We start from the raw sequence: 21,391 nt of genomic DNA, 5'->3' as shown, positions 1-21,391 counted from the left end.
GATAAATAAATAAATAAATCAGCACAGCCTGTTACAACCCAGCTGGGGAAGACTGTGTAAAAGCTAGTGGTATCATCCCAATTCTACCTCAGAAGTTTGTTGTGAGAATACAACGGAGCACTTCAAGCTTAACAGTGGGTAGGCAGAATACAAATGTAACAAACAAACAAGCAACAGGAAAACACTAATTGTGAAGGTGGGGGAGTATAAAAGTCCCGCAAATGCAGATTATGAGAATACTCACTCTGCCCTTGTCCATTGTAATTGCAATCTGCATTCTTCTTCCCCTTCGAAAAGCAACCAACTGATCCATTTCTTCCTCACTGATGTCTGGGGCCTCCCCTGTGCTCACAAGACACTCTGGTCCCCGCTTTTCACTGACAACCCGCTTTCCCTAGCAAAGATAAATGACACCTGTCTGTATTTGCACAAGAAGCCCTGTCAAGACATGTGTGTGCACACGTATGTGTATGTGTTTGCTACACAGAAATTGCTGGTGAAACTGAAAATCTTGTCTGGTTTAGGACATGAAGAGCTGAATCAGCAGCTGAAAGGAACTCTTCCTCTGGTCCTAGGATCATTTACATTACACAGTTATAGCACTGTGATTCCATTTTGACTGCCATGGTCACATCCTATGAAGTCCTGGATTTGCAGTTTAGAGAGAGGTATTTAAGATTCAATGCCAGATAGGGTTGCCATAATTCTCTACTATAAACCGGGACAAAATGTAGGACATAATTTAAACCAAAATGCAGGACATTTAAGAAAAATGGAGGACCTTAAATGTCCTACATTTTTGGCTAAATTTTATCCTACAATTGTCCTGCATTTTGGTCTAAATTATGTCCTACATTTTGTCCTGATTTATAGTAGAGAATTATGGCAACCCTAATGCCAGAGGGCCCTAGCTTCTCTCCAAACTACAAATCCCTGGATTCCATATGCAGCTATGGCAGTTCAAGTGGAAGCATAACTCCATAAGTCAGCCTCTAGGAGAAATTATAGAAATATAACTGCAAATTAATAGTAGCTACTAAGTAGTAATATTCCCAGGATGCCTACAACAATAAATTAGACATTAAAAATTAACACCCCCAAGAAAAATTGCTGCAATTGCAAACAGTTCATTAAAGACAAGAACTCACAGTGATAGGGGAAAGGTCAGCTCAGCACTTCTCTTTCTTATTGTGAATAATAATTTCTCCAATTTGGGGGCAAATAGTTTGAAATGAGTGTTTGAGACCTTCTGGTAAGTCAATAACCAGGTAATATCTACTAGGAAATGCAAATGGTCATCCTTTGTTTAAGGGTACTTTGGCTTTAGAGGATGTTCCTGAACTGAAGGGTTTCCCCCATCACCACAGACCACAAATAAAGACGCAAAGCTTCAGAGATAACATATGTTGAGAAGGGATTTGTTTGGAACTTACATCTTTGACAAAAAGACAATTTGGAAAGGTTCTTCTAGTTTCTTCTTCTTCTTGGATAGAGGGCTTGACATCCTGAGAAGAATGTCCATACCTTCTGCCTTTGGAGGCCTCTTGCTGAGATCACTAGCTAGGTTTGCCCAGCTCCTATTTAGCAGAAATCACTGTAGCCTAGCACTCTCAATTAGACCTCCCAGAATCTGGGATTTTAGCCAGAGCATCTCATTAGTTTGTTCTCTTTCTTAAAGTCCTGGCTGTCACTCACAGGATCTTTTTTAGTCTGCCTTTTCTTTTTTACACTGCTTCAACCAAAAGTTCAGTGCTCCCCTTTTATAGTTTTGTAGGAATATCTGGCTTCCATATGAGGGACTGACAGGGAATACTAGGTGTTGTAGGCTATTTTTCAGAGGACGGCAGTGGCAAACCATCTGTGAGTATTCCTTTCCTAATAAAACCCTATGAAATTGACTTGATCACACACTCACTCTCACAAACACATTAAGAAGAGTGCAGTGTGTCTAGTGGAATATGAGGTTACAGTAGTAACAGGAGTAATTACTCAGGATGCTCTTGTAAGGTTAAAAAACTCTTAATATTCATTGTTCTCTCCATCTTGGGATCAAAAAGAAGACAGATAAAATAAGGTGACCTATGCTGATTTATAAGACCCCCTAAACACTGGCTTTCATGTGATGAAAGCAGCTAGCAACCATTATTGGCATTAGAACTCCATGGTGATCACTTCACAAAGAAAGGGGAGAAAAGAGACAAACATCTCAAAGAAGGGGAAGTGACCTCAACAGGGAAGAAGGAAACAAAATGTGTGAGATAAAAGAAACTTAAAGGAAGATGAATCAAAGAGAAATATAATTTAGGTTGCTCTCTCCGAGTAATCATTTTATACAAGCTTATATGCCTCTATGCTTTAAAATTTTTCAGGGAGAATTTTCCCTAAACAAGTGCAGCTTTCCCACTTATTGCCTCTTTCTTATATGTCTGGCTCAAGGAAAATTCTATACTGCCCTTATCTCTTCCTTCCTTCCTTCTCTTAGCAACTCCTGAACCTCTGATGGCATACCCCTCAAACCTGTGCCTCAATCTAGTACTCTATGGCATCTCAAAGGACATCTTGGATTCTGAGGCAATCTTATTTAAAATTTGATTTTAACTAGGATGTGTATTTCAGCACAGATTATCCTGGGCTAGAATAGTTTGGCAGTTTGAAACAAAGTGTACATCAAGCTGAGTTGTCAAAGCCACAGCTAGTATCTTCTAATCTACACAATACAAAAATCAGAAACCTCAATTTCATAATTTCTGCTACCACAAAGCATTCAGCACATCAATGTTTGCCTCAGTGTTGGAGATGGATGCCTTGCCAAACTATCTTTATTATGACCCTTGCCAAGCTATTTTTATTAAGTTAATATTTCTCCTGGAAGCAACTAGTGTTCTGTGTATGTGCCTTCAAGTCACCTCTTAACTTTTGGAGACCTCATGAATTTCACAGGGTTTTCTTAGGCAAGTCATACTCAGAGGTGGTTTTGCCAGTTCCTTCTTCTGAAATATAGCCTACAGCATCTGGTATTCTTTGGTGGTTTACCATCCAAATACTAAACAGGACTGACCCTGCTTAGCTTACAAGATCAGATGGGATCTAGTTCCTTTAGGGTATCCTGACTGTGCTCTAGTAACTAGTTATTTGTGTTATGCATTTATTACTATTTATGAAGCTCTTCCATAATGTTTGCTAGCCCCTAGAGCAATTGTACATATTGGGTGTTAGACAGCTCTGTGAGGGAATGTGTGTTACTGAGTTCAATCTAAGACATACTACAGGTGTTTATATTTTGAACATGTATCAGTTCACACATGTGCGCTGAGAACATACCTGACAGCATAGTTACTTATGCTGAGGAAGACCCAAAGATATGTTCAGTTTTCTTCTTTATATCCATGTCACAGCTTAGAAACCTAACTTTTGGGGGGCTCATTTCCAGACCGCTTCATCCACCATGAAAGAGTCTGGGAGTCTTTATTGAATATAATAATTTTTCTAAGGCCTGATCCATATTTAAAGGGAGCATGCATTGAAGGTGATAAATATTTGTTATTTTAGTAATTTATTTTATATAACTTAGAACAATGCAAACAAGCAAATTATTTTAAAGGGTTAAAGACATATTTAACAACAACAAATAAAAAGACTTATCAAAACTGGTTACAATAGTTTTAAATTATTTAAAAGCATACACACATACAAATTTGTGTAGAACTAATTAAGCCCCTATGGGTTTGGTAAACAACCAAGTTTGAACCAGTTGGTTAAAAGTGATGGAAACGTCTTCTGAACAAATCTTGCCAAGAAAACTCCGTGATAGGGTTGCCTTAGGGTTGCCATAAGTCGTAAATGACTTGAAGACACACAGAACAATAACAAAAGGGGGAAGTGTTTCATAGCTGGGGTGCCACAGCAGAGAATCCTCTCTACCACATCTTCCAACAGTATTGCCTTGACTGATGGGATACAGGGCACGCCACCACCACCACCACAACAACAACATGGTCTGGGCAGGATCACTCTGATTCCCAAGGGCTGCACTAGCTCTCCCAAGGGTCTGATTGTGGTTTACAAACTACATATATGACTCTTAGACCTTTCACAAATAAGTTAATGGGGTGCAAGTGGTGGGATCATTAGGTGGAAGTGACCATGTTCTCCTGGAGTTTGTAATACAGTGGAAAGGAGAAGCCAGGCATAGTCAGACACGCATCCTAGACTTTAGGAGAGCGGATTTCAGTAAACCTAGAGAAGTATTGAGGGCAATTCCATGGTCAGAAATACTAAAAGATAAAGGAGTTCAGGACGGATGGGACTTTCTCAAAAGGGAGATACTGAAGGCACAATTTCAAACAGTTCCAGTGAGAAAGAAAAACGGGAGGTGTCTCAAGAAACCAGGATGGATGACTAAGGAACTTTCAACTGAGCTAAGTTTGAAACGGAACATGTATAAGAAATGGAAAAAGGGGGAAATCACAAAAAAGGAATTCAAAGAAATAGCAGGCATGTGTAGGGGTAAAGTCAGAAAAGCTAAAGCGCAGAATGAACTCAGGCTTGCTAGAGAGGTTAAGAACAATAAAAAGGGCTTTTTTGGATATGTCCGCAGCAAAAGGAAGAAGAAGAAAACAGAAGGGCCACTGCGTGGAGAAGATGGCAAGATGCTAACAGAAGAAAGAGAAAAGGCAGAATTACTCAACACTTTCTTTGCCTCAGTCTTCTCAGAAAAGGCAAAGGGTGCTCAACCTGAGGATAATGGAGCAGAGGGCAGAATAGGGGAAATTCAGCACAAAATAAGTAAAGAGATAGTAGAGGAATACCTTATTAATCTAAATGAATTTAAGTCTCCGGGACCAGATGAACTTCATCCAAGGGTATTAAAAGAACTGGCAAATGTAATATCGGAGCCATTGGCAATAATCTTTGAAAACTCCTGGAAAACAGGAGAGATCCCAGCAGACTGGCGGAGGGCAAATGTTGTCCCCATCTTCAAAAAGGGGAAAAAAGAGGATCCCAACAATTATCGTCCAGTTAGTCTGACATCAGTACTAGGAAAGATTCTGGAGCAGATAATTAAACAGAGAGTCTGTGAACATCTAGAAGGCAATGCCATAATCACAAAAAGTCAACATGGGTTTCAGAGAAACAAGTCATGCCAGACAAACCTGATCTCTTTCTTTGATAAAATTACCAGCTTGGTAGATGAAGGGAATGCTGTGGATATAGTATATCTTGATTTCAGTAAGGCCTTTGACAAAGTTCCCCATGACATTCCTGCAAACAAGCTTGTAAAATGTGGGCTAGACAAAGGAACTGTTAAATGGATTAGTAATTGGTTGACCGGCCGAACCCAAAGGGTGCTCAACAATGGCTCCTTTTCATCCTGGAGAAAAGTGACCAGTGGGGTCCCACAGGGCTCTGTCCTGGGCCCAGTGCTATTCAACATCTTTATCAATGACCTGGATGACAGAATTGGGAGCATACTTATCAAATTTGCAGATGATACCAAATTAGGGGGAATAGCTAATACCCCAGAGGACAGGATCAAGATTCAAAATGACCTGAATAGACTAGAAAGCTGGGCCAAAGCTAACAAAATGAAATTCAACACGGAGAAATGTAAGGTATTGCACTTAGGGCGGAAAAATAAAATGCACAGATATAGGATGGGTGACACCTGGCTGAATGAAACTACGTGTGAAAGGGATCTAGGAGTCCAAGTAGTCCACAAGTTGAACATGAGTGAACAGTGTGATGCGGCAGCTAAAAAGGCCAATGCTATTTTAGGCTGCATCAATAGAAGTATAGTGTCTAGATCAAGAGAAGTAATAGTGCCACTGTATTCTGCTTTGGTCAGGCCCCACCTAGAATATTGTGTCCAGTTCTGGGCGCCACAATTCAGAAAGGACATTGAGAAACTGGAGCGTGTCCAAAGGAGGGCGACAAAAATGGTGAAGGGTCTGGAAACCATGCCCTATGAGGAACGACTTAGGGAGCTGGGGATGTTTAGCCTGGAGAAAAGAAGGTTAAGAGGTGATATGATAGCCCTGTTTAAATATTTGAAAGGATGTCATGTTGAAGAGGGAGCAAGCTTGTTTTCTGCTGCTCCAGAGAACAGGACCCGGAACAATGGATGCAAGCTACAGGAGAAGAGATTCCACCTCAACATTAGGAGGAACTTCCTGACAGTTAGGGCTGTTCGACAGTGGAATGCACTTCCTCGGAAGGTGATAGAGTCTCCTTCCTTGGAGGTCTTTAAACAGAGGCTGGATGGCCATATGTCAGGGATGCTTTGATTTGGATTTCCTGCATGGCAGGGGGTTGGACTGGATGGCCCTAGTGGTCTCTTCCAACTCTATGATTCTATAATTCTATGATTCTATGATTCTAAGTCCCCCTGTCAGTAGTGCGAATCTGTTTCTTATGTTGTCAGTACATTCTGCTGACATATTATTTAGCTCATACAGTAGAGTCTTGATTATCCAACGTAAACTGGTGGTCCCACAGGCTGGATAGCCGAAAATGTTGGATAATCTGGAGGGTCATAGGAAAAGCCTAGCAATCACTATGAAAAGTCTTGAATCACTATGAAAAGCCTTCCAATCATTATAAAAATACAAATAGCAAAAAAATTTTGCTTGGAGCCCTTTCCGGCTGGGGGCGTGGCAAGGGGTCCAAGCCACACCCACTGACCTATCCGACGTCGGATAATCCAGAATGTCGGATTATCGAGAGTCGGATAATCAAGACTCTACTGTATTTTGGTATAATCACTTGTTTTCTTTTCTTCTTGAGTCTTAGTCATACTTTTGATATGAGTAATTCGTGATCTGTGCCACAGTCACCTCCTGGTCTAGTCTTGGCCACCAGTATAGAGTTCCACTATCTTTTACTTCCAGTTATAAAATCCAATTATATAATCTATTTGATTTTTGTGTTGACTATCTGGTGATGTCCATATGTATAGCCTTCTTTCTGGTTGTATGAAAAAAAAAATGTGTTTGCAGTGGAATTATAGTGCTACAATTGTGAAAAGGGGTCCTATTCAATGGAACTCACTCTATATTGTGAAGTCAAAGGCTTTCATGGCCGGCACCCATAGTTTTGTGTGGGTTTTTCGGGCTATGTGGCCATGTTCTAGCAGAGTTTCTTCCTGACGTTTCACCAGCATCTGTGGCTGGCATCTTCAGAGAATGTTTCCTGGAAAGGACTTGGCTATATATATTGTGTGATCTGGAAAGGCAGGAGTGATTTGCATGTGTATTTTTGGTTGCTAATGGCAGTCCTCAGGGTGGGAGGGTCTGCCCAAGAGGACTAATGTCTGCTTGATTAGTGCTCATTGTCTGCTGGGAAACCCCTGACCCTGGGAAATTCTCATTTGCATTTGTCTTTATCTTGCTGTCTTTCAGGACTGGTAGGCAAACCTTCTTTACTTTAAGGGATTCCTCTCTCCTGTTGAAATTGTCCAGGTGCTTGTGGATTTCAATGGCTTCGCTGTGCATCCTGACATGGTAGTGGTTGGCATGGTTCAGAATTTCAGTGTTTTCAAACAGTATTTTATGCCACAAACCATCCTGGGCATAAAATACTGTTTGAAAACACTGAAATTCTGGACCATGCTAACCACTACCATGTCAGGATGCACAGGGTAGCCATTGAAATCCACAAACAAATGAGCTTCTTCCTGCACTGTGGAAAGGGCGCCACAGGCGCCCTTCCGCAGCACCAGGATGTCACGCCCGTGCTGCCCTGTTTGGTGGTGGTGCGGTCATGACGTCCTAATGGCGGTGCCCCTGTAGAATGGGCGCCGCCATTTTGTACGTACTGTGTATGTACTAGGGTTGGGGGTGTCTGAAAGAGACGCCCCTGGGCAACCCTAGTATGTATGGAGTACGTAGTCGGGTGCCTTTCTGGAAAGGGCCTAGGATACTTTAAAAGCAGTTGGGAAAATAAGAGTACAGAGGGTTAATTGGTTAGTTGGAAGGTATGCAATGATAAATTAAATGGGAAACTTGGAACTAGAATTGTGATTTATTCTTTTAAAAAAGTAATTTCCCAATCTCTGCTTTCTCCCAAGGAAGAACCTCCATGTTCTGCTTTAGATAGGCAGTAAAGTCTGTCCTATTCCATCAGGTTTTTATTGTTTCTTTTGCTAAGTTTTCATTTCAATCGCTATTCATATAGATTTTTGTATAGTTTTGTTCCTTTATTTCTCTGTTTATGTAAAGGTGTAGTGTTTGTATTGTACATTGCCTAAGCAACTGCTAGGTTCAGGGTGCAGTTTTATCAATTCAATTTATTTATTTATTTATTTATTAGTAAAAAAAAATATACCCTGCCTTATATCATGAGATCTCAGGGCAGCAGCAAAGTAATATCAATTTAAGCATATTAAAATAATAAAAATAAGCATAAGAAATGTAGAATATTCTAACCAAACGTAAAAGAACCAATTGCTTTTGACATCATCCTAAAAAGTGATTCTCATCTGTAAGTAGCTTTTACAGAAAGTATCCAAATAATTCTATTGCAACCTTTCACAATGTTGTGGTTTCTTGGCAAAGCTTTGCAAAGTTACTTTTTTGGAGAATGACTGCCAGAATCCCCTAACTTTCTAGGAAGTTCTGGGAGTTGTAAAAATAAAGTAATTTTTCTCAGTTTTATTTCTAAGTATCCATTTTTGGGTTCTGTCCTCTCTTCGACAGGTCACCTTTGATTATTCAATAAATAAATTTAAACATGCCAAGTTAACTGCCACTGCAGTTATTCTAATCAGTTCATATAATTCTCTGCACATATGCCAGCACAACTTCATGTGATGCGTTGTTTTGATTGCCGCTATGAGCTGAGCAGATGCCCTCACCAAGCTGTCCTCAAAGATGCCTGGAGAGAGCTTTCTGAAGTGGCTGAAATGAATGTGCAATCCAATCTGGCATTAAAAGACTGATGGGTCACATTAGTCTGAGTGCATGCTGCTTCCTCTTTGTGACTGCTAGAGTTTAATATTCATGACAATGATCCCTAATTGGCTAAAAAGCTATGCATTGTGTAGGAGGAACATTCTCACAGAGATTACCAGCCAAGGGCTCACTTGCTCAGCAGTAATAATAATATGGATTTCAATAAGAGGTCAATTACTCTGAAAGAAGTGGTGAGTGAATACCAAATAAGACATTGGGTGGCCTTATAGACTGTGTTGAGTTGAGACACTGGGGAACCAAATTTAGTACCTGTCCGGACATGAAACTTACTGGGTGGCCAAGTGAATCCTGATGGTTTGAGATGCTGAAGAACCAAATTCAAAACCTGCTTGCATATGAGGTTTATGGGGCAAAGCACTCAAACAACATAAACCTATGTGTGTTCACTTGGAAGTAGGTCCCTCCTATGATTTCCTAGATCTCAATGCCTGGCCCCTCTTCTCTGGGCTGTAAGATGAGAAAAGAAATCTTAAGGTAACAGCACTGCTCTGAAGAAAAAAAATTGTTTCCCTGCAAGCTGTTGGCTCTCACTGGTGCAGTATGCATTGGGGGGGGGGACTTCTATAGATGCTTCAGAAATGTTTTTCCTTCCCTCTTTTATCTCATTTGTTAAAATTTGTGCTTTGTTGTGGTTGTTTGACTTGCATACTCAGCAACTGATGCTTAAGGTATATGCTTAATGACATCACCAAGTCTCAAATTTGGCTTGTGAAATTTCAGTCTGAGATGCTCCTGACCTGAGATCTCCTTTCTGAGATCAATGGAGTTTATGCAGAGGAAAGAGCACAGAGGTTTAAGGCTAAGCCATGGATGGGAAACCTGTGTCCCTCTAGATGTTTTCAGACCCTCAATGAGCAAGTCAGTAGTCAAGGCTGATAGAGGTTAGAGGTCAAAAGCATCTAGAAGGCCACAGGTTCTGCCCTCTTAGTCTATGGCTAAATTAGGCCAAATAAAACAATTTGACACAATAATATGGTTCACATTAATAATACATTGTATAACATATCAGACCTTGGAAACGTTATTTCTTTGGACTCCCAATAGCCATTGGCCCTGCTGATTGTGGGGTTCTTGGAGTTGTAGTAAAAAGAACAACTTTCCCAAGCTCTGTTCATCATCATTGTTGTTGTCATCTGGCCTTTCCATAGGAAAGGTGCATTCAAAAGAAATTTAATATGAGAGAGAAAGGGGGAAGGAAACTAGGCTAGCCTTGACATGTCAAAATATTAAATAACAAAAGTAAGAAAGGCAGCAGAAGAAAGTAGGTATTCTAAAGAACTAGTTCTGGAAAACTTGTCAAAAGGGAAGGGAAGGGGCCGTTACTTGAAGGTAATAGGAAATCAAAGATAACTCTTGCATACTCTCCCAAAGCAGGGTACCCACAAGAAGGCTTTACTCCAAACAAAGTTGGAATGGAAGACTCTTTGCTATAGGAGTTTCTCAGATAAATGTAATGGAAAATATGGCTCTCTGCCTTTCACCATCTTTATTGCCAACAGTGCATATTTTCTATATACAGTATAGCTATTGTTTCTTAGTGAGTCAATGTACAGGGCATGATGCTAAGTAAAGTTCAAATCAGATCCAAAAGTGCTCCCTGATATGTGTGTGATGTTTTTTAAATCCCAACCTTCTTCTGTGGCTATGAAAAAGAGAGTCAAAAAAACAGAGGTGGGGATTTAGAGGAGGCAAGGAACAAAACGGAATGGAAGCATTTTATGCTCTGTCAAAAATGAGTGTCCAGACTCCAGACTGTCTGGATGGTGTCATCATAGACAGTAGCCACTAGGTGGCAATGGATTTAGATTTGTCCCAAAGTAGTTAATAGTTTTGCAGTACTGTTCTGTTCTTAGGGATTAGGCTGTAAACACACTGCAAAAATAATCCCATTTGAGACTGCTTTACCTGCCCTGGCTCAATGCTAGGGAATTGTGGGAACTAAACTTCTGTGAGACATTTAGCCTTATCTGCCAGAGAACTCTGGTGCTACAATAAATTACAATTCCCAAGATTCCCTAGCACTGAGCCATGGCAGTTAAAATGGCTTCAAACTGGATTATTTCTGCACTGTTTTTTGGACCTAAGTATCCTAAAAATACTAGATGCTGTTTGATCTTGGAAGCTAAGCAGAGTCGACCTTGGTTAGTACTTGGATAGGAGATCACCAACTAATGCCAAGTACTGTAGGCTACATATCAGAGGAAGAAACTGACAAAACTTCCTCTGACCATTCCTCGCCTAAGAAAAAACTATGAAATTCATGGGGTCATCATATGTCAATAGTAAACCTAAAGACACATACACACACACTTTTATTCTTGTCTAAGAGGAAAGAAACATGTAATAAGAGACTTGCTTCCATGCTATATATATATATATATATATATATATACATACACACACACACACACACACACACACACACACTAAAGCTTTCCAGGACACAGAACAGTCAATATTTTGAGCATGCACATGCATATTCTGAGCTTTTTCCATAGTACATTGCTCAGTCACAGGTTTCCCAGTTTTCATATGTGAAATGTTGTTATGGTATAGAAATTAAGTTGATGATTAATACACAACAAATAAAATGCAATGTACAATGGAGAGCAACAAAAAACTCTTCATGAGTGAGCTTATTTTCAGTCCTGCAACATCAATGACACCAATATACTGATCCCATGCATTTTTACTCAATTTACTTTACTACATTATTCAATTAACACTAAAATATTGGTAACAACAGAAGCACCAGGAAATTCAGGATATGAGTGCTGGACAGAAGGAAGCAAGTTATATACAATATGTATATGCTGCATGGAGGCCTGGAGCAGTTGCACCAATGGAACTACTGATAACCTGTTCCTCTTTGCTATGAAAGAGAGAATTAAATTACTATATGAAGGGGGAGATGTGTGGATGTTTGTACATATGGACAATGGGTGGATGAGTGTGGCCAGGAAGTTGCATAGATGCAGAACTTGGAAAACCTACATTTTTTTAGCACAGCTTCCAAAAATTCAGTGCCTGTATAGCCGTCTGATATACTGACTAAGAGCTAAGAGCTGTCGTCTCAAAAAGTAACTTTCCAATTCTATGTAAGTATATGGATTTGTGAATGTGTAAGATATGGGTATGAGTGATGGGAAGGATTAAATCCCTGACCATAGGTGCTGGGGAAAGCCATTTCAAGACTGAACTGGTGGGTGGGCAGGTGGGCGTCAATAATTTAATTTGCCTTCTTTCTTTCATGGTGCCCAAGAATGGGAAGGAAGTGAAAACACTTTATTGAGATATATTCTCAATATAGATTGCAGTTCTGAGGATGGGGATAATGGGGAGCCCATATTTTTTTTTAATTTGAACACATTTCTCTTTCTTTCCTTGCAGTACCATTTCTGGAGAGTCAACTGTGTTCTCACATACACACACACACACACTCACCTTGGATTTATTGTCCATTGTAACTGCCAGCTGTACCCTCTTCCCCATTCTGAATGTAAACAAATGATCAGCTTCTTCATCTTCCTCCTCCTCACTGCCAACCACAAAGCCTGAAGCAGGAGAGTTTCCCCATTTCTCACTGACAACTCTTTTCTCCTGTAAAATGAGACACAGCTACCTGGGGTAGGGGGAATGGTCTGGCAATTTTCCATATTAATCTAACAGCTGGAGAAAAGAGATTGTAGCCTAAATCCAACAGATCCTTTGAATGAATGAGAACTTGGTAAGATTGCCCCTATTTAAAATGCATGATTCATTGGACCTATCTAATTGGAACTAACAGTTGGATTTAGGAAAAATGTCCAGGAAGGATCTATGGCAACACACTTTTTTTTGCCAGTGACATAAATTCCCTGAAGCTCTTTTCAAATGATAACTGGCTCTTTTGTTTGAACTGCAAAGCAACCCATAGATTTGGGGGGGGGGGAAGAATCATACATTTCTGCTTCTGACATTTGGCTGAAATGTCAAAGGTTTACAATATCAACAGAGTCACCATGGTGTGGAGCTTCCCTAAACAGAAATAAATAGTACTGTGGCAAAGCTGGACAAACTGAGGCTCATGGACTGCATGCCACATTCATGGCCCCTGATACCCTCAAAGCCCCCAGCCCTCAATTTCTTTTTAAAATACTCCCCACACCTGTTTTTCCCTGCAGTTCCTTTCAAAATGTTGGGCCATTTTGAGAGAGACTACAAAATAAAAAGAAAGGTATTTGAGCTTGCCGTGGAGGTGTGTGGCCATTACGGGGGAATGGTAGAAATTGACAGCTGGCTCTAATGCAATTACCCACCCCTGTTCTATGGCATGACTAAGGCCCTTATCACATCTGAGACTGGAATTCCAACCCAGAGCCAATTCGAAGTGAAGGGGAAGCAAAGTCAATTCGAATCCAAGGCAATTCACGTGGTGAATTATCACACATGAAGAACAAAATTGTAGTGTTTCCTGAGTCAAAATGGAGCGAGTGCACAATTATCATACTGGTACATACCATGCAGATTCAACTATTCGAATTGGCACCCTTGCGCATGCTCAGTGGGGGTCTGAACGCATCGTGAACCTTTGCACTTCCGAGGTGAAGAAGGGGGCCACTTCCTGGTTCTAGTTTCATGTGAATGCTAGCCTCACGTGAATGATAGGGAATGTCACCTATCCCTACATGCCCTCTGCTTCATCCTAATGTGTCACCGGCAAAATTATTATTGTTATTGTTATTATTTTGCCGTGAAAGAAAATTTAATAATAATAATAACAACAACAATAATAATAATTTCATAATAATAATAATAATAATAAATTTCTTTCACTGCAAAATAATCAGTGTAGAAGCTGCAGGTTTACTTGGAAGTAAATCCTTTGGATCTGAAGGAGACCCATTTGGGAGAATTGCAGAAATGATCCAGTTTCCCTTATTCTCCCTGCTCCCTAAAATACCACCTCCCTGAATCCAATCCACTCTTCTTCCCTTTCTAACAGTTGCCTTCTCTTAGGTTGCATCCACACTGGGTAAATAATCTGGTTTGACTTTACTTTAACTGCCCCGGCTCAGTGCTATGGAATTCTGGTAACTGTAGTGTCATTGAGCCTTCTCTGCCAGAGAGCTCTGGTGCCTCAGCAAACTAATAACTTATTATTATTATTATTATTATTATTATTATTATTATTATTATTATTATGCAGCCTCCGTTCTTGAAGGAGCACCGGAAGCAAATGGGGCAAAATTGCAGCACAGCATCATGGGAAATGTGGGACCTTGGAGATTGGGGGGGGTGTACCAGGACAGAAGCAAAGTTGCATTCCACACCAGACCAATTTGGAGTGAAATCGAAGTGAGCTTGGAAACAATTTTTGTGAATTCGCTTGTTACCGAATTCACCAAAATCAGGAGTCACTTTGGATTTACTGTGGATCCACCTCGGAATGACCCCCCCATAGAAAGCAATCACATGAGATAATACATCACATTTTAACATGAATTTGCATGGTTGGACCTGCAGTGGCTTCAGATCAGAGCTGCAAAACCCTTCATGTGATAAGGGCCTAAGTGTCACAGTTTGGAAAATGGATAGTAAAAGGTAGCATGCAGTGACAGCTGACATCTTAATATTCATGCATTTGAAACTATTTTTACATGGTTCTATCACATGTACCCTCACCCTTTAAAAGCTCTCTACCGTTTTACCATACCATACCATACCATACCATTTTCCCACACCATGATGGTATGGTATGATATTTGATGATAATATTGTGGATGGAAGGGGGGAATGATTTTAAAATTTTATTTTAATCACATTTTCCATTACAAATTTTGTCTTATCTTACAAATATAGTGCTATGTAACAGTTAACACTTTCTTTCTCTTCCTTCCTCTCTTCCACCCACCCCCCTTTTTAAAAAAATAATGAATCTAAATTTAGGGGGAAATATTCTTCCTACAGCTCATCCATGATCTTATGAACTGGAATAGGGTGAGTAACCTATAGAGAATAAAGAAGAAGATGGCACATGGATTCAGAGAGCTTATTGGACTACTATTTGTTTGTTGCTTGTTTGTTTGTTTGTTTGTTTTTCCTTTTCTATCCTTCTAATGAGAGGAGGGGAAGAATGTTACCCTTCCCAGTAAGCTTAGGCAAAAACAAACTGTTGCAGCCTCTCTTACCATGTCTGTTTTTTGTCATTAATAACTTTTGTCATCTTGGCAAGTTGGCCACACTTCAGGTTGTTTGATAACACTTGTGCCAGTTTTCACCTGTGCAATATTGTAGGATATGGTAGTGATTGACATAAGGTCACCAACTAAACCTCATGGCTAAGAAGGGCTTTAAACCATTCCCAATCCCCGGTGCTCTAACCACTACATCAAAGCAGTGACAGCCAGTGCCTCTTATGCTAGAGGGGAATAAGAGGTATGTCCATTCTGGGTTTTAGCTATTCAAGCTGCTGAATCCATTCCCAAAATAGGTTCACAACCTTGGAAATCTTCCTAAAACATGGAATTGATTCAGCACTCTACTAAAATAGGAGTCACTAGCCACCACTGTATCAAACTGCCATCTAGCCTATCAATAGACATATATTTTGCACAGGATGTCATAGAGGTCTTAAAGCTGGAAATTACTGGAAGGCACAATATACTGCTTCACTTCAAGTCTTGCAAGGATGAGCAGAATTTATCAATTGGGCAATGATTTATGATGACGAGATTCTGGTTGCCACCTGACAGGTAGTTTGCTCATTTTTCATTGCTACTTCTCTGTGACACTCTAGGCAATACAATGAGCACCATGTGCAGTAACTGAGTGTACTCTTTTCTGCCCTGCTTAATAGATCCGCTGTGTAAAAACAGGAACAGTAACAAGCTGCTCTGCAGATCAACTCATAAATTATTCATGAATGTATTGAAAGACATAGACATATTAATCTGGAAAATCAGTATGCAAAGGAATCTTGTAGTACCTTTGAGACTTAGTTTTCTGTGGGTTTTTTGGGCAATGTGGCCATGTTCTAGGAGAGTTTATTCCTGACATTTTGCCAGGATCTGTGGCTGGCATCTTCATATATATTCAACTCTCTTCCATGCCAGCATTCTCTGAAGATACCAGCCACAGATGCTGGTGAAACATCAGGAATAAACTCTTCTAGAACATGGCCACATAACCTGAAAAACCCATAAAAAACTATGGATGATGGCCATGAAAGCCTTCGACTTCACCTTTGAGACTGACTGAAAGAAAGAAAGAAGCTAGTAGGACAGACCTATACAGGTCTGTCTGTTTCTGGACTTTCCTCTCATCTCAGAGGTAGTTGGCTCAAGTCTATGAAAGCTCACGCTACCAGCTTCCTTCTTTCAGTCACTCTTTAATATTTTCAGGCAGTTTTAGTCCCAAAGAGTAACTTTTCCAAGCTCTGAATTAAACCAATTCATGGAGGCCTATCTATGGTGGTTATTTCAAGCTCAGAGGCAGGATGCTACATCATACCAACCCAGATGAATACCTTGCTTTGACTGGCTGGGACATTGCCCTGGACCTTCAGTCAATGGGGAGGGGAGCTTCTGCTGCTGCCCACCTATCTTTTCCTTGATAAGATGACAATGGCATTTGTGGTTAGGGGCCCCAATTCGTTCTTCTGGCCCCTGGGCTTCCACACAGTAAACTTGCCTCTGTACAAACTACTGCAGCAAAAGCAAGTTGATGCTTTCATGTCCTGTTTGTGAGCTTCACTTAGGCCCTTATCACACAAGGCACTTACCATGCTGGAATCGTGACCCAAACGCTCCAGAAATGTGGAGGTGGGTTTGCCGGTCACGCTTCTCAAACGTCATTGAGACATTTAACTGTTCTTCCATTGATGAATCGTTTGCGGAGCAGCCACTTTTTGCATAACAGAAGGTCCCATTATTACAGAAATGGATGTTCTGTGAACGATTTGTCGATGGGAGAAGAGCGGGACGTGCTTCAGTGATACTTCAGAAGTGTGACCAGTGATTCTACCTCTGTGCTTCTGAAGCGTTTGGGCTGTGATAAGTGCTTTGTATGAAAAGGTCCTTAGACACCTAGAGGTGGAGAACAAGATGCTGGAGTATACCTTTGATCTGATCCAGTAGGGTGAATCAATTAATTCATCGAGGAGCAAGAAGGTGTTTCCTGTGACATTTAAGGACAAGGACAGAAAAGCTCTGGCTCATGGACCAGATGCAGCCCAGAGGGCTTCCTCCTCTGGCTGCAAGTTTCTTTTGATTTGTAAATAGTATTTAAATTCAGTAAGCAATTTCATGGGACTGGTTTACATGAATCACTGCTTCATGCAGAGTTTACACCTCTGACTTTGGGAAGACTATTTAAAGGTCAAGAAACTGCTGCCTTGGACTAAGTTCTGGTTTGTAGATGGAAAACTGTTGCAGGAAGTTCTGTAGGAGGAGAGGGCCTTGAGCTGCCTCTTGGTATTTCTCCTTCCTCCTTACAGCAAATGACCACTGATGTAAAATCACAGTTATCCTTCAACTATCTCCTTCAGGCTCCCCTTCTTTATAAAAGAAAAACAATGGTAGGGTCATTCCAATCAGTTTCTGGACCCTGGATCTACTTTGTGACAAATCTTCTACTATAAGTAAATCTATGTTTCAGCTGATCATCACTTTAGGATGAGGAATTGCTGTTATGCACTCACTAGTTAGGTCAGAAACCAAGGCTAGGAGATTGCCTCATATGAAAAAAATAGTGGATTTTATTGGAAAATACTGCTTGAGTCAAGCATTCTCTTCACATCCCTTCTGCTATATGCTGTCAGACCAGTTAACTTTTTGGGCAGCACAGCACAGGGCTTTCCTACATGCCTCTATTCTCTGGTCACATAGAGACTCCTCCCAACTCTTCCTACTCTCCTCTCAGTATGTTGAGTCCTAGTTCTGTTGAGCAGTTCCTTTATCTTAGATAGTTAGGCAGGGATTCATGGCATTTCTTAGAAGTTCAGTGCATTTATCTATGAATTCTGCTAAAGAAGACTACTTCTTAAACTTAACTGGCCGTCTTCCTTCTCATAAATGGCCTAACATTCCAGGAAACTATCCCAACAGGTTGTATCCAGATTTAGGTGCATGCAAATTGTAGAACATTTCTTGGTGTCCTCCAGACAGAAATACAGGGGACAGTGGGCTGTACATGTAGAGTGGAGGAAGGATCCTGGATAATCAGACAAAAGTACATTCCATGAGCAAAGCCTTTCCACTAACAGAAGGCAGATCTTGGCTAAAACCCAGCAACCACGGACTGGCTCAGTTCACAAAAAGCCCCCACAATGTTCCTGCAGTAAAGAACTGCCATTACTTAATGGCAGTTGCAACAGTCTGTTTGGATCTCAAGTATTCCTGCTAAGGAGGGCTCTTGTCTTTGAAATCTTCTTTTCTACTAGGTACTCCTGCTAGAAACTCCTGTAGGCATTCAATATGCCCAGGATGGCTGGGTGCATATTTCGTACATCCACACAGATGCACTTCCAGGGCATTTTATGGCACCCCCTGTGCTTGAGTGTTTTAGAAGAAGTACATAGGCCTCTCTAGCCTGCAGCATTCAATAATTAATGCTTAATTCAATAATCTGTAAATTATTCTGAGCACTGGCAAGACCTGAAATCTATATATCTATTAACTGCATCTTCCCATCTTGGAATGCCTTCTAGATGCATTGGATCACAAATCCCATGATTCGCAGCCAGCCTAGCCATTGGGCAGTGTGTCTGTTGATCATAACCTCTCTATCATATATGGAGGCCAAGCTTTTTGGAGAGCACTGAGTTTGGAAAAATGATCTATCCAAGCTATGATCTGTCTCACCTCAACAAAAAAAAAAATAGAATTCTCAAAAACTTGTTTTTCAGAAGAAAAAAAAGGAGACAAGTGCTTACATTATGGGCCTTGGTGATGGTGATGGTAAGCCCATCTGGCCTGGCCCTCCTGGAGGTCACAGCCATTCCCTCCTGCTCTGCTCGCTTCCTGTCCTCTTCTATTTCCTGAAATGATACCTCTATCAGATCAGCATACATTACAACAATAAAATGAGCTGGAAGCTAGAAACAAAGCAAATGGTCTGAAAACAAGAGACAGACAGGGGGAAGCTTGGAAAAACTGTACATTCATCAGTAGACATTGTCAACATCACTAGAAATAAAAATAACAATATCCAGATGACCTTTATTTATTTATTTATTTATAAAAATATGGCCATAATCCTGTTGGGGAATAACCTAGATTTATATATTTGTTAACTGTTTGGTATTTGTAATACCTACTTATTCTATAATTTAGAGGATAAAGGGATCATGAAAGTTCCCACTCACCACTTACTTGGAAGCAGCCACTATAAGCAACAGACTCCTGTTCCCCAGTCATAGGGAAGCAGCTCACTGATGTTCCCAGTCATCCACTCCATCAAATGGGTTTTCTGTGATGCAAGAGGGAATTATGACAGGGACCCCGCTTCTGCCTGTTACACTGGAGATCACTCACTGGAAGGAGTGGGAACGTCAGGGTGATAGGAACAGATCACCATTACTCTCAGCAGCTGCTGCCCAGTTAGTAGGATAGAGGGAGGTCAGCCCAGGAATCACTGTGTAGCATCATAACTATGGTGGTTATGCAGTCATTACTCCCCAACAGTATTCCGGCCTAAATATTGCACTTTTCCCCAAAAAGCATTTCAGGGTGGTGTTTTATAAACATTAAAAAGTCAACTTAGCACAACAACCTGAAATCTAGAACTAAAACATTAAAATTGAAGAAAAATACATTATTGCAGTTCTCTTTTAGAAGGAACAAAGAGGAAGATTTCCTCAGATGAGTGATGAAACTATGTCTTATATAGATGTCTCTTTGTGCTTTCTTTTCTAGAAGAAAACCTGAACCAGTAGAGCCAGGATTTTTTGGGGCTCTAACACTGCTTTTGATTGGGTCCAGCAACTCTCACAAATTTTGGGCACTGTATATAGAGATCATACAAATGACACAGTATAAACATATATAAGAATGGGATATTCTTTTTCCCCCCCCCACTCAGCTAGGAGTACGTTGGCTTCCTAGATCTGTAGGCTTGGATGAAGCGGTGCCATTTCCTGTCCCTCCGCTTTTACAGTTGGACCTAGCCTTCTAGAATTACACCTTCATTGTGCTCTTTTAAAAATGAGCAAACACAGGTGAACTTGCCCTTCATGACATTTCATCCAGAGCTTGTAAAAGTTCGTTTTAAAAAGCCACACAACTCCTAGACTCCCTCCCCTCAGCCAGCATGACCATCCAGCAGGAGTTGTAGTCCACAAAGTGATTTCTCTGATTTTAGCAAACATTTGGCAGTGCAAAGAAAGGCACCATAGCAGTTCATTTTGGGGGTCTGAACAAACTGAAGAATCTTGTCCTTATTGTTTTGTAGTCTGTGCTTGTCTTTTAGCAATAGCAAGTGCACTTCTTTTACTCTCAGGTTAGCAGTTACAGAATCTGCGCCAAATTTAATCTTCAACATGTTACTCCCATACCAATTAAGTACTAATATAAACAACAGTGAGGAATAATGGGTGTGAAATCTCATGAGCCTTGTTGTTCAGGCTTCAGGAAGTGTGATGCTGACAATTCTCATATTTTTCTCAATCTTATTCATGCAGAGTAGTGTTTTTAAAAAATCTAAAATTCCCATCATGTTCACAATAGCATTTATAACCAACCATGCTTCAAATTACTAGTACTAATTAAACAAATGTGCAGATTCGATTCAAAGCAGATGTGTAACAACTAATTATCCACAACTAGCAATATTAGAAAGCCTTTGAAGTTTAACCAAGCAGGGTCCAAAAATATGTTAAGGAGATGTTTCACATATAGAGTCAAACTTACTTGGTATCTTCTCATAAGAGCTTCATTCTTTTTTCGCAAAGCAATGATTTTCTTATCCAGCTCAACATCTTTCTGTTCCTTTTTCCGCAGTATCGCATCATCCACAGTGGCATCCTAATATCACAGAAGGGGGAAAAAACACAACTTTGTCAGATTTTCACACATATTGGCAATTTAGGAGACTGTTTATCCTCTTTGTTTTGACAGGAAAACTCTCGGAGTGAGGCCTCTTTCATTTGCAGCAATAACAAAATGATGAAGCATGTTTTTAAGATACGATTGAAAGACGCCCCATCCCCTATTTTGAACAAACAAAGAAGTAAGAGATGATGCTCCATACTGGAAATAAAATCCAATTTCTCTCAAATTTGATACTGGGTTTTGAAGGCAAAATGTTCATTCCGTTTTAAAATGAATCAGTGGAACCTGGACAAAAAAAGAATCTGTTGGACAACAGAACTATCTGTCCTAAACAGCTGATGCAGCTTTTAGAGCACTCTTTGTCATTGCATTTGTGGCGAGCCAGCCCAGCAA

The 21,391-nt window shown here is 40.4% G+C and overlaps 1 protein-coding gene across 3 annotated transcripts in view; it reads right to left on the bottom strand.

The window, feature by feature from the left end:
- Positions 1-21,391, bottom strand: part of CCDC9B (coiled-coil domain containing 9B) — a 92,087-nt gene that overhangs the window by 58,459 nt on the left and 12,237 nt on the right. The window contains exons 1-5 of one of the 3 annotated variants that reach the window (XM_042472608.1): positions 21,198-21,277; positions 20,858-20,971; positions 18,883-18,987; positions 12,414-12,569; positions 245-394 (exon numbers count right to left, since the gene is read on the bottom strand). In XM_042472608.1, coding sequence (XP_042328542.1) covers positions 245-394; positions 12,414-12,569; positions 18,883-18,987; positions 20,858-20,971; positions 21,198-21,257 — 585 coding nt within the window. In that variant the 5' untranslated portion in view covers positions 21,258-21,277. Of the gene's footprint in view, positions 1-244; positions 395-12,413; positions 12,570-18,882; positions 18,988-20,857; positions 20,972-21,197; positions 21,278-21,391 lie in introns of those variants that run through there. The other 2 variants (XM_042472617.1, XM_042472622.1) reach the window with 2 other exon arrangements.

This window comes from Sceloporus undulatus, chromosome 1 (genome assembly GCF_019175285.1).
Source record: "Sceloporus undulatus isolate JIND9_A2432 ecotype Alabama chromosome 1, SceUnd_v1.1, whole genome shotgun sequence".
NCBI lineage: Eukaryota > Metazoa > Chordata > Lepidosauria > Squamata > Phrynosomatidae > Sceloporus > Sceloporus undulatus.
Note: the sequence above shows the minus strand (reverse complement) of the source record. Positions and strands in the feature narration are given on the sequence as shown.